Source organism: Rattus norvegicus, chromosome 14 (assembly GCF_021556685.1).
Source record: "Rattus norvegicus strain SHRSP/BbbUtx chromosome 14, alternate assembly SHRSP_T2T, whole genome shotgun sequence".
Taxonomy (NCBI): Eukaryota; Metazoa; Chordata; class Mammalia; order Rodentia; family Muridae; genus Rattus; species Rattus norvegicus.
In genome coordinates, this window is record NC_141547.1 from 32,311,620 (window position 1) to 32,330,000 (window position 18,381).

The following is an 18,381-nucleotide window of genomic DNA, read 5'->3' on the forward strand; positions in this document are numbered from 1 at the left end:
GGATTCTAGCCTTGGCAGGACCAAGGGCTATTCACTCTGGCACCCCAACAAGGCCATTCGCTGCTACATACGCAGCTGGAGCCATGGGTCTGTCCATGTGTACTCTTTAGGTAGTGGTTTAGTCCCTGGGAGCTCTGGTTGGTTGGCATTGTTGTTCTTATGGGGTTACAAGTACCTTCAGCTCCTTCAGTCCTTTCTTTAAGTCCTCCAGTGGGGACCCCGTTCTCCGTTCAGTGATTGTCTGTGAGCATTCACCTCTGAATTTGTCATGCTTTGGCAGAGCCTCTCAGGAGACAGCTATATCAGGCTCCTGTCAGCATGTACTGCTTGGCATCAGCAATATTGTCTGGGTTTGGTGGCTGTATGTATATGGACTGGATCCCCAGGTGGGGCAGGCTCTGGATGGCCTTTCCTTCAGTCTCTGCTCCAAACTTTGTCTCCATATTTTCTCCTATGAATATTTTTGTTCCCCCTTCTAAGAGAAGGACTGAAGCATTCACACTTTGGTCATCCTTGTTCTTGAGCTTCATGTGGTCTGTGGACTGTATCTTGGGTAATCTGAGCTTTTGGGCCAATATCTGCTTATCAGTGAGTGCATACCATGTGTGTTTTTTTGTGATTGGATTACCTCACTTAGGATAATATATTCTAGGTCCATTCATTTGTCTATGAATTTCATGAAGTCATTGTTTTTGATATCTGAGTAGTACTCCATTGTGTAGATGTACCACATTTTCTGTATCCATTCCTCTGTTGAGGGACATCTAGGTTCTTTCCAGCTTCTGGCTATTATAAATAAGGCTTCTATGAACATAGTGGAACACGTGTCCTTTTTATATGTTGGAGCATATTTTGGGTATATGCCCAGGAGAGGTATAACTGAGTCCTTAAGTAGTTCTGTGACTAATTTTCTGAGGAACCTCCAGACTGATTTCCAGAATGGTTGTACCAGTCTGCAATCCCACCAACAATGGAGGAGTGTTCCTCTTTCTCCACATCCTCGCCAACATCTGTTGTTGCCTGTGTTTTTTATTTAGCCATTTTGACTGGTGTGAAGTGGAATCTCAGGGTTGTTTGGATTTGCATTTTCCTGATGACTAAGGATGTTGAACATTTCTTTAGGTGCTTCTCAGCCATTCGATATTCTTCAGTTGAGAATTCTTTGTTTAGCTCTGTGCCCCATTTTTTAATAGGATTACTTGCCTCTCTGGAGTCTAACTTCTTGAGTTCTTTGTATATATTGGATATTAGCCCTCTATCAGATGTAGGAATGATAAAGATCTTTTCCCAATCTGTTGGTTGCTGTTTTGTCCTAATGACAGTGTCCTTGGCCTTACAGAAGCTTTGCAATTTTATGAGGTTCCATTTGTCGATTCTTGATCTTAGAGCCATTGGTGTTTTGTTCAGGAAATTCTCCCCAGGCTCTTCCCCACTTTTTCTTCTATTAGTTTGAGTGTATCTGATTTTATGTGGAGGTCTTTGATCCACTTGGACTTGACCTTTGTACAGGGTAATAAGAATGGATCAATTTGCATTCTTCTACATGCTGACCTCCAGTTGAACCAGCACTATTTGCTGAAAATGCTATCTTTTTTCCACTGGATGGTTTTAGCTCCTTTGTCAAAGGTCAGGTGATCATAGGTGTGTGGGTTCACTTCTGGGTCTTCAATTCTGTTCCACTGGTCTATCTGTCTGTCTCTGTACCAATACCATGCAGTTTTTATCACTATTGCTCTGTAATACTTCTTGAGTTCAGGGATAGTGATTCCCCCTGAAGTCCTTTTATTGTTGAGGATAGTTTTAGCTATCCTGGGTTTTTTGTTATTCCAGATGAATTTGCAAATTGCTCTTTCTAACTGTGAAGAAATGAGTTAGAATTTTAATGGGGATTGCATTGAATCTGTAGATTGCTTTTGGAAAGATGACCATTTTTACAATATTAATCCTGCGAACCCATGAGCATGGGAGATCTTTCCATTTTCTGAGATCTTCTTCAATTTCTTTTTTCAGAGACTTAAAGTTCTTGTAATACAGATATTTCAGATATTTCACTTGCTTGTTTAGAGTCACACAGAGGTATTTTATATTATTTGTGACTATTGTGAAGGGTGTCAGTTCCCTAATTTATCTCAGCCTCTTTATCCTTTGAGGAGAGGAAGGCTACTGATTTGTTTGAGTTAATTTTATATCCAGCCACTTTGCTGAAGTTGTTTATCAGCTTTAGTAGTTCTCTGGTGGAACTTTTGGGGTCACTTAAGTATATTATCATATCATCTACAAATAGTGATATTTTGACTTCTTCCTTTCCAATCTGTATCCCTTTGGACTTCCTTTTGTTGTCTGATTGCTCTGGCTAGAACTTCGAGAACTATATTGAATAAGTAGGGAGAGAGTGGGCAGCCTTGTCTAGTCCTTGATTTTAGTGGGATTGCTTCAAGTTTCTCTCCATTTAGTTTGATGTTGACTACTGGTTTGCTGTATATGGCTTTTACTATGTTTAGGTATGGGTCTTGAATTTCTTATCTTTCCAGGACTTTCATCATGAAGGTTGTTGAATTTGTCAAATGCTTTCTCATCATCTAACGAAATGATCATATGGTTTTTTTTCTTTGAGTTTGTTTATGTAGTGGATTACATTGATGGATTTCTGTATATTGAACCATCCCTGCATCCCTGGGATGAAACCTACTTGATCATGATGGATGATTGTTTTGATGAGTTCTTGGATTCGGTTTGTGAGAATTTTGTTGAGTATTTTTCCATCTATAAGGGAAATTGGTCTTACGTTTTCTTTCTTTGTTGGGTCTTTGTGTGGTTTAGGTATAAGCGTAATTGTGGTTTCATAGAAGGAATTGGGTAGTGTTCCTTCTGTTTCTATTTTGTGTAATAGTTTGGACAGTATTGGTATTAGGTCTTCTGTAAAGGTCTAATAGAATTCTGCACTGAACCCATCTGGTCTTGGGCTTTTTTTGGTTGGGAGACTTGTAATGACTGCTTCTATTTCTTTAGGAGTCATGGGACTGTTTAGTGGTTTGTCTGATCCTGATTTAACTTTGGTACCTCCAAGGCTAGTACCTCTTCATCCTCCCAAAATAGTGGTACTCACTGGGACCAAGTATTCAAACATGTCAAACTGCCGCAGCTACTAAGTCCAGAGAAAATGCTCAGAAGGGGAGAGCAAATGTAGTATGCTAGAAGTCTGAGACTTAGCTTTGAATTGCAATTACAGGTGAAAAATGCAAACTTTAGAATTACAATATTGGAAAGTTGGGAGGAGGTATATGCTTATAATGTAAGAAAGGAAAAGAAGAAAACCAAATCCTCAGGGTTGGAAAGATTACTCTGTAGTTGTTTTAGGTATCTACTACTGCGATTAAAAACATGGCTAGAAGCAACTTGAAGAGGAAAGAATTTCTTTCAGCATAGAACTCTTGAGTTACTCTCTAACACAGATGGAAATCAAGGTGGGAACTGGAGGCAGGAACTGAAGCAGAGGCTATAGAGGAATGCTGTTTACTACCGGCTTGCTCGCCATGGCTTGCTCAGAGTGCTTTCTTCACATCCTAGGACCAACTGCCCAACGGTGGCATCAACTGGACCATCCCACATTAACCACTAATTAAGAAAATACACATGTAAGTGTACATACAGGCCAGTCTAATAGTGGCATTTTCTCCGTTATGGTTTCCTCTTCTTAGATAATTGTATTTCCTGTCTAATTGACCAAAAATGAATAAATAAACAACCAGCCATGGAAGCAAGTGATATTATTGGCTACTCTTCCATAGAATCCAGCTTCAATACCCACCATTGACTGGGCTTACAGTAACCTGTAATTTCAGTCCCAAGGGATTTTGTGCTCTTTTTTTGGCCTCTGAGGCACTTTGTTCATGTGGTGCACATACATACGAGCAGGCAAAAGACGCAAACACCAAAAAGAAACGAATCAACTGAAATTTAAACCCCCTGCTCCCCAAAATCAATGAAATCCTCTTAGTAGAATTACCAAGATGCCTAAAAAATCTATAAACTTTGGAGATCCTAAAAGGTTAATTTAAGTACATTGGGGCAATCAGTAAATTATATCTATGTAGGCACTGTATTTGTAAACAAAAGAGTCAGAAGTAGCAGAGGTGTGCACAGTGGCAGTTTACTACTGACAGAGGGTGGGTAGTGGAGGGCTTCTGATTTCATGGTCAGTTTCCCAAGACCACCCTACAGTCAGCCTCACGTGTGGTTCCATGTGGGAGGCTGAATTGTAAAGTGAAAGACCCGCAGTGAGGACCCTGTCGTTCTCCTCGGGAGAGGGAAAACACACAGTAGCTAAAGAAGGTTGGCAGGTTAAGAGAAGGGGGGTTTTTGTTTTATTTTATTGGTCTTTTTCAGCTAAGAATAGTGATTGATGAATGGTGTTAATATATTGATCAGTGGCAGGAGTTGGAAAGAAGGCCTGAGGTGGGTGACAGGGAATGGGATTCAGAAAGACAGAATGCTGCCGTTAGTAATGCTGCACAGGTCATTTAAAACAGAGTCCTCCTTACGAGAAGGACCGCAGCACTCCGAGACCCTCCAGAGTTCCCTAGACCGCTGGGTATGAAGTCAGGAAGAGCTGCTGTGCATCTGCCGTCTAACCTCTTATACGATTCCTTGGTTTAGTGCTGTCTGCCCTTCTCTGGTAAGCTCACAACTAAAGCCAGTTTTAAAGTAGTGTTTACACAACAGTACTTGTGTCTCAGTACCCTGTCATCATGAAACAGTAATGCGATACAGGCTCACCTGCTAAATCTGTGACTTGGAGTTCAAGGGGCTTTTGCAAAGGAACATGTAATTCCTGGCTTTAACTTGATCCTTTAGCATTTTGGTGATCTGGTAAATTGCACTTAAGTAATTGCAGTTGATCCCTTTAAAGACACACTGCCTAGCATCCTGATCTGTTGATGTCAGTCCTTCATGAAAATAAATAAACCTTATTCCATATGAGTAGGCTGTATACTTGGAGTTTCTCTTGAGCTTGTGTAGGACGTGGTGTACTATCTAGAACAGAGCCCTCCTGATGAGCAGGTGAACATAGCTGGCCATTTTGGATTGAAAGCCTGGGCTATTAGGTGTCTTCTGTGTATCTTTATTATCACAGCGCTCTGTTGGACACTCTTCAAAAGGCTTGCTGTGGAGACGATTAATCCTACTCATTTCCTTTATTTTTCTCTTAAATAAAATGTATCAGTTGGCTGGAAAAGTAGAAAGATGTTGAGCAAGTGTGGGCATGAGTTGAGCATATTGGCTGTGAGTACAGTTAAAAGCCGAGCAACAATGTTCTGAAAGTTACTGTTGACAGTAGAAGAGAATAGCCTAAGAGTGAGTCAGTCTTCTAGGCCATTTTATTCATACCTTGTCAGAAGTGTCCTTCTTAGATAGGACCCACTCACCCCGTGCCACCCCTTGTTTGTCCTATTTTCTCCTTTGAGACAATTAGACATTCTGATGACACATAAATGACACAGATCCGGCCCCTTAGTTTTGGAATTATTTGTCTATATCCTTCACTGTCCTTTGCATCTTAGTATAGAGCCAGCATCTGCCATTACCATTGCTCACCTTCTGATCCAGACACTCAGAGTCACAGTGGTCTGTCATAGCACTGACCTGTCATTGTCTTGTAAGCACTCTTAGTCCTGAGTTCTGTTTTGTTAGCCTAAGCACATAGGCAGTGTTACATCACTTTTCAAGGGCTAGTTTCTCCTCCTCTTATGAAGGGACACATGAAACTAGTGATAGTCTTTTAGAATCTCCTGTGAAAATTCCTTTAAACTTCTCTGGTTTAATAGAGTTAATAGAGTTATGTATATACACAATATTGAATTATAATATTTTCTAAATTCTAAATAAAGGAAACGATAATATAAAACTCCTACCTCAAAACTTAGGATGTTTATAAATAAGGTCATCTGCAATTCAATATTTAACTCATGGCTTGATGAAACTGCTTTGTAAGGAATTTTAGTCTTGTGACTCAGTTCGAAAGCAGCACATTTTAATTACTTAAATGTAGAAGCAGTATAAGACATTTTATACTCTTTGCACTCCTTGGTTTGCCCTCTCCTATAACATGCCTTGGTTTTCTCAAATGCAGTTTGTCCTATCTCATGGCTTATGCAGTTTCAAACCGTCACTCTGCTTCTTAGAATCCTCTCAGCCATTGCTTCTCAGACTTGCGTAGTCATAGAAATCAGTGAGGGTCTTGTGGAAATGTGGGTTCAGACTCGACCAGAAGTTCTTCTCTGACCAAGAGGATGCTTCCTGCCTCTGCACCATGCTTTCAGGAACAGGGATCCTGACCCTGACAAGACTCTTTACCTCAGGCTTCCCTTGTATTGTTCACAGACAAGCTTGGTTGCTTCTTATCTGGGCGATACCACTGGGCAATATAACTTCATTGTGTATTTTGTTTTCATTGTTTACATATCCGTTTCCTTGGTCAGCACAGATTTCTGCCTATAGAGCTGAGCCTCTCATCCATGTAGATACAAGGCCTATGTCCTGGTTAGCAGAGAGTAGAATCTCAGTAAGTATTTGTTAAACCATACTATTGCAGTCAGTTCATAGTCCTACAGTCAAAGCATGTACTGAAGATTAAAAATTACATTATACTGCTTTATAGAAATATATGAATTTGAATTTTTCCATATTTCTTTTAGAAGAAAAAAGCCTAAAATACTCCCCAAAGATAATTGCTTGAAAATAATATACCAGCTTCATTTGAAGTCTGCATAGAAACAATAGTGTTCTCAAGATAACTTTGTAGAGGTGTTGTAGAAAATTAATAACCATTTCTATTTTCCTTTCTCTCAAGGAGAAGTACAAATGTCTACCACAAGACGAAAACATAATGTGTTATGTTGTTTACCGTAAGCTGTAGTAAAATGAGCTCAATTGTTGACAGGTATGTTTTTAAAATTCACTATTAGAATAATGATTAATGTAATTCCAAGTGGGTGGTTTAATACAGTGAAATAATTTCATACTGGTTTTATGTAGATTTTCAGTAAAAAAATTAAGAAAAATTTGAAATAAGATATTTAGACTAAATCAATTCTTATTTGGCCTGATACATACACATAGCTGAATGTAACTGCCTTTAAAATTGATGCATGAACAACGTAAATATATAATTAACTGTGATCATACTGTGTTAGAAAGTAAGCTAACAGTCCTGAGCTTATATTTATTTGATACCTGAGGCACAGGGCTTGCCTGTCGCTCTGGTGCCTTCCCGATCCGCTGCACGGCCTTTCATTGTGTTTTTCTCTTATAGAGATGACAGTAGTATTTTTGATGGATTGGTGGAAGAAGATGACAAGGACAAAGCAAAAAGGTAGTTAGCTATGAAATAGAAAATAGTAAATAAATGTAATGCTTATATATATTTATGAAAACATAGTACCCACATGTATTAGAACATTAATAAAGTAGAAATCTTAGATTGCCAGTATGCAGGTTATAAATTATCCCCTGACCATTTGAAAAGTAAGTTTAAATAAGTTCTGTCATGTCCAAATTGAACACAGTATTAAACTATTTGTATAAGTAAATAGGTTGTTTAAAAACCACATATTCAATTTCTTTTTTTTTTCATAGAGTATCTAGAAACAAATCAGAAAAGAAACGTAGAGATCAGTTCAATGTACTCATTAAGGAACTGGGGTCTATGCTTCCTGGTAATGCTAGAAAGATGGACAAGTCTACTGTTCTACAGAAGAGCATTGATTTTTTACGCAAACATAAAGGTAAAGTACTGATTTTGTAAAATGAGTATAGTTTTTACAGGATTCCCCCCCCCACAAAACATAATGAGTTATATAATGTTTAATAAAAAAGATTTCTAGTGTGTTTCTTCTTTCATTCAACAACCATTTGGTGAGTTCTACTTCTAGGTCCTTAGAAAGTTAAGATGATCTTCTTGGCTCTCAGCTTACGCCTGGGGAGATAGATGTGCTAGCGTTTAACTAAAATGCAAATGAGTAGTGTTCGTAAACTGTAAGCTAGGGAGCACATCTTGTCGTGATTTTTCTTCATAAAGGAAAGAATATTTTAGGTGTACACAGATGTAATTTTTTAAACCTAGTCTTCTTTTTAGATTAAGTAAGTAAAACAATGTTTTGCACAAAGAGGTACTGTGCAAAAGCAGAAAAGCAAGGAGCTGTGATTGTAGCCGAGCATGTTTGTGCTCGAAGGCTGTAGGTGTATTTGAGAGTAGGGTCATGTCAGGTTGCTCTAGACCATTTTAAAGGATCATTTCAGTGTCTGTCTGGGAAATAAACACTACACCTCAAAACATTTGCTAATCAAAGAAAATTACCACTCGTGAGAAGAAGTTGTTAATGTCTTGGGGTTTAGGTAGCAGAGATAGTAAACTGAAACTGGCGGGATGTATGCTTTCCAGCTGCGGTAAAAAGCCTGTTCTTAGGAGTGCAGATGCTCACTGCTGCCTCTGTTGTTTCCTTGCCACCCCTTGTAATCCACTGGAACTGGCTTGGGCACCAATATGCTGTGAAGTTTTGTCACTAATTTCATTACTGACATTACCCACCCATCCCCAGGACAGCAAGCGTTCTCTTCTTTACTCTCTGAGGAGTTGGAATTGGCACTCTTGATCTGCCTGCTACTGACTTTCTTCTCCTATGGCTTCCAAATTCTCTGCTGCTTCCCCTTCCTGTCCAGCATTCTCTCCTCTTTCCTTCTTGCTCTCTAAATGGGGTGTTTCTCAAGGCTTATCCTCGTTTTTTTAATTAACTCAACCCTCTTTCCTGTCGGTGCCTCATTGTATAATTAGAGCTGCTAAGCATCTGTGTTCAGCTACTAGTGAATCTTATTTTCAGATGCAAACGTTTCATCTCTGTGTTCCTAGTTAACTTATTAGACACCATTTTCCATGCCTCCAAACTCATTTCCTCTAAAATGTATTCATTTGGTCATGTCATTTCCTCCTAAACTGGCTTTTTCTATTGTGCCATTTGATTCACTTCCCAGGGCTCAAACATGGAAATACTTTGAGAATGTTTTCACTCACACTAGCATCACATCACACATGCCACATTCCTCACTGCTGGTTCTTTAATAACATTGATCCTCCTGCTGCCTTGAACTCCCTTTGTTTACATGGCACACCAGATGAAATTAGTTCCTTAACCATTGTAGGAGCTCAGTAAATGATTGTTGAATGAAATAAAGTAAAATGCATACATTTCTTCCATCTGACAATATAATATTAATTTTGACATTAATTAGGTATGTTCCAAAAATTTGATGTATAATTCTCACAAAATGAAATTTGTGCTAAATTCAAGTATTTGTTTATCTAAAATACCCCTGTACTAACTAAAGCTTAATGACTTGTGTCTGTAATTGTATGTATAGTTGACAGCAATTTGAAGAGCATGACTACATTAGTCACAGAATTAGTAACTATATTGTTTTAGTTACTTGTCCTATGTAGTTCAGTGTAGTCACGTGTAATAAGCCAAATTTGGTATGTAAATGTGATACATTTAATTATTTGCTAATGAAATATTAAAATAATATAATCCATACTTTTCACTACAAAGAGGGTAGCATACAAGCTGTCACATGGATCTCTAGTTTGGTTGTTACAGTCTACATTTAAAAAGAAAAGCAACAACAATATGAAAGTGCTGTGTACTCATTTATGATCATAGCACTTGGAAGCTGAGGCAGGAGGATCACAAGTTTGAAGCCAGTCTGAGATACATAGTAAGACCCTGTTTTTAAAAGAAAAGAAAATGTATTTGCTAAGCAAATAGTTCAGATTTCATTATTTATGATAATATTCTTTTTTTTTTTTTTTTTTTTTTTGAGCTGGGGACCGAACCCAGGGCTTTGCGCTTCCTAGGTAAGCGCTCTACCACTGAGCTAAATCCCCAGCCCCGATAATATTCTTATAATTAAATCTATTTGCTGTAGGAAAATGAAGTAGCAAAATGCAGTAGCAATATGGCAAAATGCATGTGCCAGGAACCCGGAGGCTTTGGGAGGCTCTGTATGCTTTCAACCATTTAAAAGGAGACACTGACCAAAGTCACTCTGCAAGTGATTATTACCGGGACGTTTCTGCCCCAGGTTTTAGTTTAGTGTTCTGGATTAGCTAATATAAAGCACTGAGATTAGGAGGAATCTTTTTGCCTGGCAAAAATAGGTCCTTTTTTGTTGAGAACAGACCTGCTTACCCCACTGTCAACTTTCCTTTGTGCTGACTCCTTGTCTCTGCTCTAGATGTTGCTAGTTGAATAGCAAGAAAAATACATGGCAAAAAGTTTCTTCAAAGTGTTTGAGTCTTGTTGTAATATGCTTGTTTTTATTCGCTAATTCTGTCAAGCTGGAAGCAAATTTAGGCCTATCAGCCACAGAGCATATCAAAGCCGTTCCTATCTTTTCTCTCCAATAAAAACCCAGAAGAAATTATTACTAAAGTATCCAGATCAAGTCCTAGAAGGTAACATTTCACATTTTCAGAACCTGGCCTCCTGCTTAGTGAACCAATAACCCCGCCTATTTCTTCTCATTGGGTAGGAAGAACAGGCAGGTTGTAGCGTTTTGTGCTCTCCCACATTGGAACATGCCACTAATGTGTCAATCTGTTTACAGAGATCACTGCACAGTCAGATGCTAGTGAAATTCGACAGGACTGGAAACCTACATTCCTTAGTAATGAAGAGTTTACACAATTAATGTTAGAGGTATGTCCAGATCTAATTTTTGAAAGTTTTTTCAATTTTAACAGTAATTAATTTTAGTATAGTTTTAGCAGTATTACTAATATTGAAAGTCTTAATTCAATGTAATGTAATAAACTCTGTTTGTGTATATTTAACAACTGATCAGTGTATTGAACAAGTATTGTAAGCAGATAATGCCATGTCCTAGAGTAATACCAAATTTTTATTTTCATTATTTGAAAGTTTCATATAATTTGGAAACATATAGTTACTGAGCCCTCAATCTGAGACCATGTACTACATTCTAACAAAGCATAGCATATGTTCTCACATCTGACATTGTTATCAGTTGTTATCTACTCCAGCTGAGCTGCTCTGTCAACTTAAAAACATGGGTTGTAGTGCTGTGAGCTAGTCCTAGAAGCAGACAGCCCAGTGAAGAGGCCCCAGTGGGCTGGTGTGTAGTGAGAGCTCGAGTCTAGTTCATAGGTGATCTTCTTCAGTGTCATGGCATGGTAGACACGCGATAGGAGCTCTCGAGGACACTTTTGTGAGGCACAGTTTCACTTTGGTGGCTTCATCACCTAATCACCTTCTGACCACCTCTCCCAATACAGCAAAACGGGAAGTTAGGCTTCAGCATAAATTCTGCAGGACAGTGTTTGTCTCTGGCAGCATCCTACTGGACACCTGCCCAAAGTGAACGCAAATGCTACTGAATGGTGTAGCTTTCAAATGGAAACGTGTTGAAAGGTAACCGTTCTCTAAGTAGAAACTTTTAAAAGGAAATGAGTGATACTCTGTGACAGAATTGCTTATCAGAATAATTGTCGAGAATAGTTTTGGCTTGTATATAGGGAGTAACATCTCCCAGTCAAGTATACAATAGACAAAAGTTTTGGAATATTCATACCTAATAGCCTTACTTTTCTACTTTTGTATCTTTTCCTGGATAGAATAGGTTAGTTGTCATTAGATCTTAGTGTCAAATGTCATGAAAACGTACAATAGCAAGCAGGTGGTTTATGTTGTAGGTAACAGTGATAAGAAGAGTCATAAAAGCACTGACTCCAGTCCTCAAGAGGGTAAGGGGGATGACTGGGATGCATTAGGGGTGTTGGAGCTAGCCTGGGTAGCTTATGGAGAAATCAGTAGATGAAATGTATCTGCATCATGAATGTGAATATGGTATTTATATCCCAGTGGCTTTTTTATATTAACTAGGGTCTGAGGCAAAGTAAAACAGTTTCAGTGAGTACTCTGGGGTGTAACAGTTAGTGAAGTCTAGCTGTAGATGCACTAGAAATTATTGGTTAAAATTTGTAAAAGTATGACATAAGCGTTTAGACCTCTACTTTAAAATTGAAGGATAACTACTTTTCTCCTGTTATTCTCATAACTGGTTGCTTTAAGAAGGTGCTCCAGAAAAGGAAGTCTAGGAGCAGGGCTGTCAGGAAACTTGCCTATTTCACATAGGTGGAAGGCGCTTCTCCTACTCTCCTGGGATACACTGCAAGGGTGCCATGCCCTCAGCCACTGTTACGGCCTCTGAGATGAGCTCTCTAAGTTAGGTACAGTTGACAATTCAACCAACAGTCTTAATTTGATTGGGCTTTTTTCCCTCTTAAAAGAAGTTTGTTGACACTGTACACAAGTATCTCTTTAAATATGTGTTTGTAAAAGGATATGCATAGCCAGCCTCTACAGCAAAGAAAGAAATTCATTCATCTCTATTTTATAATCCTAGTGCAGTAGTTCATTCAATAAAATTTATGTGTTTATTATAAACCACTTACCTTTCTTTATTGGCATGAAAAGTTTATTACAGATTAAAGAATACATATTTTATTCATCTTAATGCACCTGATTTACTAATAGGCTAAATAGAAAACTGTTAACTTCAGTTTTTTCTTCATAATAGGAAGCTTTTATATTAATTGCCAAGTTCTGTGTACTACATACATACACAGATAAATTTCAAAGAAAAATAAACAAAAAATGTTGGTGATGTTAAAACATAAAAACAGAGAAAATATATTTAAAAACTTGAGTATGTAAGGTAATTCTTTCATGATTGTCCTCAGATTTTAGTTTCACATAACTGAACAATGCTGTATTTACATTTACTATGTATAGGATATTTTTAGTTTTTTATTACATTTGTTTGTGTGTGTATGTGTGTGAGTTTATTCGTGCCCCAGCACACGGGTGGAGGGCGGAGAACCAAGTGTGGGAGTTGGCTCGCTCTCTGTTCCCTGTGACTCTGAAGACTGAACTCAGGTTGGGCAGCAAGCACTTTTGCCCATTGAGCCCTCCTGGTGGTAGCCCAAGTATTCGAAAGGTTTTGTATGTATTGAATAGATGTATTTTTTTTAACACTAATAGGCCAAGATGAAGAATTTGTATATAGTTATATATCTTATATCCTTAATCCAGATGTGTACACTCATGTGATTTTACATTCTTCAAGTCTTCATTTTCTGATTGAGTATTAAAATTTTAATCATAATAGAACTGGAGTTGTTCATGAAATAGTCTGGTTTTGTTTAGGTAAAGTCAAAGATACTGACTGGAAGACTATGATGAAAGTGTATTACTCTTAGCTAATCATGCTGACCATAGATGGGTAGGCAGACCCTTCCCATTTTCAGCTGAATTTCAGACATAGGCTTTATCTTAATGTTAGCATTGCTGCTACAGGAGCTTAGGCCATCTACTTAACGTGTTAGTGTTGTTGGTACAGCGGCTTAGGCCATCTACTTAACATGTTAGTGTTGTTGGTACAGGGGCTTAGACCATGCAGCTCAACGTGCTCATTACTCACTATGCCCAGAGGAATCGAAGCTTGTTTACCCCCCCCCCCCAAAAAAAACAAAACCTAACTAATGTCCTAACAAGAGCCTAGCTCTCAGCACTTACTTGTGTTGCCTCTCTCCATTCTAATGCATCTGTCTTCTCTCCCTCTCTCTCCCTCCCCCCCCCCTCCTCTATTGCCCGAGGATAATTTACTGGAAGAGTGGGAGTAGGCATGGCAGGACAATCATCATTTTGTTGAAGGCCTCTCTGGTTATACATTTCTGGTCCCTGGGCAGCTCCATAGTTTTTCCTCCAGTCTACAAGACAAGGGCTCACACTCTGTATCAGCCTCTTTGCTAATGATCCACAGGGCACTCATGTCCCCTCCTTGTAGTTAGCACTCTAATTATCTACAGAGTAAATAATCACTGTTATCAGGAAGATATATCTAGGTGGAAGGCAGGAAGTTTAAAGTACTGAACAGCTTCCCTTTACTGATGCAGTAAAAGGACAGAGATAGCAGGATAGCATGCAGCTGTCCGTCATGTCATGGGACATTCTGCCACATTTCTCTAGTTATCCTTCTCAAGGGAAATCTCTTCCTTACCTCAAAAGATTTCCTGATTTGGCAAGCTGTTGAAACTTTAATCTGCAAGGGAAAAGAGCAGACTTTACCTATAGAAGTGGGCTAAGTTACTAGAGTTTTCTTTTCAGTTCATTGTCTTAGAGAGAGAGATAGATGACCTGTGGATCCTAGCAGTGTCTTAACAGCAAGTCCCATCATCACAGTGACAGATCATTTGCTTCCAAAGTTGACGGTCTTTCGCATGAGAAAGCAGTTTCTTTCTTTGCATCAATTTGACTCTTGACAACAGTTACTGATTAAACTGTAATAGGGTAACACTGGAGGACTTGGCTTCAGTTATAGATTTCAAACCCCTGATTATCTAAAAATAGATTTGTTTCAGTTGTTCTGCAAAGTAAACAATTATTCAAAATAAGTTTTCTCTGGGACCCATCTTTCTCCTAGTAGTGTAGGGAAGAGGTAAAGAAGACTACCTTTATTCTACACTCAGCAGTTACACACTGGGCATATAGCTTTGTGACGGAGCACTTACTCAGGACTCTTGAGTCCCTGCATTCATTTGCTGTCACTACAGACAGCTGTAATAGTAGTAAATTGGAGCTGGACACAGTGGGTCACCAGAGTTCAAGGCCCGTCCGGTGTATGGAAGCTGTTTCAAGACACCCTGGTACACATGCACGCGCGCACATACCCACCCCACAACAACAAAAATAAAATGCAGCTTGGAGTGGTTGCCTTGACTCCCATTCCCATCCTTTCTGTATCCTGCCTTCACAAGGATGACAGAGACATGCGCAGTTCTTACCAAAGGCAGTGAGCCTCTAGGAGTTCTGCATAGCTAAGTACATTACTTTTCACTTCTGTTCTGGATCTTTCTCTCCTTTAACCTACAAGGGTAAACATCTCTGGTTTTATGGTTTTCAATATGATCTTTAGTACACGAGTCCTTTAATTGTTCTTCCTCCCTTAGTTCACTGTCAGGCTTATAAACGAGTTGTAATAGCCTCTTCTTATCCATTTGTTTTAAGTTCACTGCAAGTGACTTGCCTTCCTGTTGACATTACTCTTTGAAAAAAATCACAGGATTTGCTCATTTTCTTGTCCTTTGTGCTGTCTGGTCTCTGTCCTGTCTCTCTTCCTTGTCCAGCTCTGCTCCACACCGCTTGCTTTTATGTATGGAATAAAGATACCTTTACCAAGAAATTAGGCTTTATAAGATTCGGCCTCAGCTTAGTGTTGGGGGCCTCAATCTCTGTCTCTTCGCTCTGTTCCTTTCATTCTGTTCCTATCCCTCAGGCTTACAGTTCTTTCTCGGTGTGTACTCTATGAGATGTGAGCATCTCAGATGCTCGCTGTGCTGTGCCGTACTGCAGAGCATGTCATACAGTATACATATGCAGCTGTAAAGGCAGAACGTGAACCTTAGAAACTAGAGCTTCCAGTCGATAGCCAGAGTGATATTTTTCCCTCAGACACATCTAAAGAATCACAAAAAATAATATACTGAAAGCAAAATGTCTGCCATTTGACCAGTGAGTCCTTTGTCATTTCTGTTGTGTCTATCTAGGAAAGTGCTTTTTTCTTGTCCCTTAACTGACCATTATGTTTAATTTCAGGCTCTTGATGGTTTTTTTTTAGCGATCATGACAGATGGAAGTATAATATATGTATCTGAGACGGTAACTTCGTTACTTGAACATTTACCAGTGAGTATGAAACCGCGCCATCGCTATTATCTAATGTCTGTATCACATGTTAGAATTCACTAGGAGTACACCTGGGGGTGAGACTTGAGCAGCGGTTGGAGGGCTGGGACACAGATCCCACGTGTGCTGGTATATTAGTGTTGCTGCTCTCAAACCAGTTCTAAGTGCTTCCTCCATAGCACCTGCTGATCTGACCTCTGCTGCTCGTCCCTCTGGACTGCATTGTCAGTTTTGCAGTTTTTCCTTTTAGCCTGATAAAAATATTGAATCAATCAAAAAGAAGGAACCAAGCCAAATTTCTACTGAGATACTTCTTGTTTTAGGAGAACTCATAAGTAATTTTCTCAGGAGTGACTTACAGAGACTAAAAAGTAATCGATGCAGGACTCATGTGCACCCTGAGCTGAACTGGCAATGTACTAACGGTCATTCCAGTTTAAAACATCAAAAGGTGCCCTGGGGTGGAGATCTGTAGCTCAGCGATAACTTAGCATGTGTTAGAACCCCACTAGGAGCAGTAGGGGACTAAAGGAAGGACAGACACACAAATATGTACAGTGAATATGGGATCATTAGGGTTCTGCGCCTGCTCCCTTCATAACTTGGAACCCTGGGTACAGAACTAGGCAGCAGGAGGCTGGTCCTGGCTGATCCCTTTAGCAGAGTGGTCAGTCTCAGGCTGTAACTATCCAGGAAGAGGAAGCTGAAGTTACTAATCCTAGCCCGTGAGTGTAACAGATGTGCCACTTCCCTGTGGCAGGTGCTATGTCAGAGCAGACATGTCCTGGGCTTCACTCATTGAGGGCTTTCTCTGCTTCCTCAGAAAGTAAGGAATTAGAAGGACACTAAAATTTTGATTGACATAGTAAATACCTCAATTGTGTGTTTGCTTTTTTACTCAACCCATAATTGTTGAGCATTCATTCTGTATTGAACTCTAGGTTAAATGCTATCTACAATTAAAGGTTTTTGAAATGTATTCAAAACTTTTATATAAGATGTATTTATCTAAGATGGGCTTCTGATATAAAAATTCTAATATTTTAAAATTACTCCTGAAATGTTCTTTGTTTGAAAATTTACAACAGTACAAAGTAAGCCAATCAGTAAATATTTCTTTTTAAGAATATTTTTAAAAAGCACATAAAAAACAGCATTCCCTTCCCTCTGATTTCTCTGCTACTCATTACCATATTATATAGAGAATGGACTCTACATTTAAAAATGCAATACAGTACAAGAAAAACTTTTTACTAAAGGTCAGGCAATAAACATTGTACTCTTTTTTTATTATTATTCTGTGTGGGATAGTTTAGTTACATTTTGAAATGGTCATCCTGACATGTATCCCATGTTAGTAGTAATCCCTCAGTCTACTTCACTTTCCCATTCCCTCCTGCTTTTCATAAAGTTTTTATCCTTTAGAACCAAGTTTAGATTTACAGAGAAGGGCACCAGGTATCTCTTACGTGAAAATAATCGTAGGAGTGAAGGATCCAGGGAGTCGGTGTTTTCTTCTCTTCCATTTGAGTTGTACATGGAGGGGACATAATGCCAGAGTTTTTTATGTCAAATGTGTCAACTTGAAGTGCAGTGAACAGGACATGAAGAATGGTAGTTAACGGAAAGTCTGGCACTGCGAGAAGCAGTGGCGAGGTAAGCGCTGCTTGGGATTGCAGTCTTGGCGCTTCCTGCATTCATGGTCTGATCTGTGAGGAGGAGGCAGCTAATGCCTGTGTGTAGCTAGAAGAGTAAGGTTAGAGAAATGGAATCATTGTGTGAAAAAATAAAACTAGAAAATGGTGGTTAAAAAGAAAGAGAAAACTAGTTCTCAGTTGACATTTTAGTTCTTATTTCAGATTTATTTTTTTATCAAGATTGTGTTATACATTCTGATCTATGCTAAAATACTTTGCCAGTAAAAGATGAATTTCTAGCATCTCGTTATTGAAATGCTAAAAATGTCCATCATTCTTTTTAGCATTAGTGGCTTTTTACCTTTCCAGAAGAATTCCTCATTAAAATACAAATGTGATTTCGGTATGCTACCCCTTAAGCTATTACCAGATGACTCCTTGGTCTGGATCATTTTCTTTATTTATACCCATTATATCTAAGGCACAGAGTTTAATGTACCTTGATTGGCAGGGAAGAAGATAAAGGTGTAAAAGATAGGACCTGTTTATTCATTACGGAGCAGTAAGATACATACATTTAAAGAACAAGTACCCCCCTTTGGGCATAAATATGAGTCATCAGTTCTAAAGGAATTTATTTGTATTTGTGGTTTTGGGTGTTAATGGTATGCCATTTTGAAGGACGTGATTATTTTATTTTTTAAAAATTTTTATTTAAAATAGAAACACATTTCTCCCTCCCTTCTCTTCCTTTAATACTTCCCATGTCCCTGCTTACTCCATTTCAAATTGATGACTTCCTTTTTTTTTGATTGTTATTGTTATACACACACACACACACACACACACATACAAATATATATAAATAGAACTTGCTAAATTACCTTAGTGTTATTTGTGTGTATATTATCTTAGGGCTAACCTTT

General features: G+C 38.7%; 1 protein-coding gene and 1 long non-coding RNA gene across 38 annotated transcripts in view; one reads left to right on the forward strand and one right to left on the reverse strand.

Annotated features, from left to right (window-relative positions):
* The window catches only part of Clock (clock circadian regulator), an 83,937-nt gene that overhangs the window by 30,911 nt on the left and 34,645 nt on the right, over positions 1-18,381 (forward strand). For 26 of the 36 annotated variants that reach the window (NM_001389254.1, XM_087584245.1, XM_087584227.1 and 23 more), the window contains 5 exon segments: positions 6,851-6,940; positions 7,313-7,372; positions 7,636-7,784; positions 10,660-10,751; positions 15,729-15,818. In NM_001389254.1, coding sequence (NP_001376183.1) covers positions 6,894-6,940; positions 7,313-7,372; positions 7,636-7,784; positions 10,660-10,751; positions 15,729-15,818 — 438 coding nt within the window. In that variant the 5' untranslated portion in view covers positions 6,851-6,893. 36 annotated transcript variants of the gene reach the window in all.
* Positions 6,010-18,381, reverse strand: part of LOC108352740 (uncharacterized) — a 30,099-nt gene continuing 17,727 nt past the window's right edge. The window contains exons 4-7 of one of the 2 annotated variants that reach the window (XR_015637392.1): positions 17,288-17,561; positions 14,134-14,175; positions 7,234-7,305; positions 6,010-6,537 (exon numbers count right to left, since the gene is read on the reverse strand). This is a non-coding gene — a long non-coding RNA (uncharacterized LOC108352740). Of the gene's footprint in view, positions 6,538-7,233; positions 7,306-14,133; positions 14,176-17,061; positions 17,562-18,381 lie in introns of those variants that run through there. The other variant, XR_015637391.1, reaches the window with a different exon arrangement.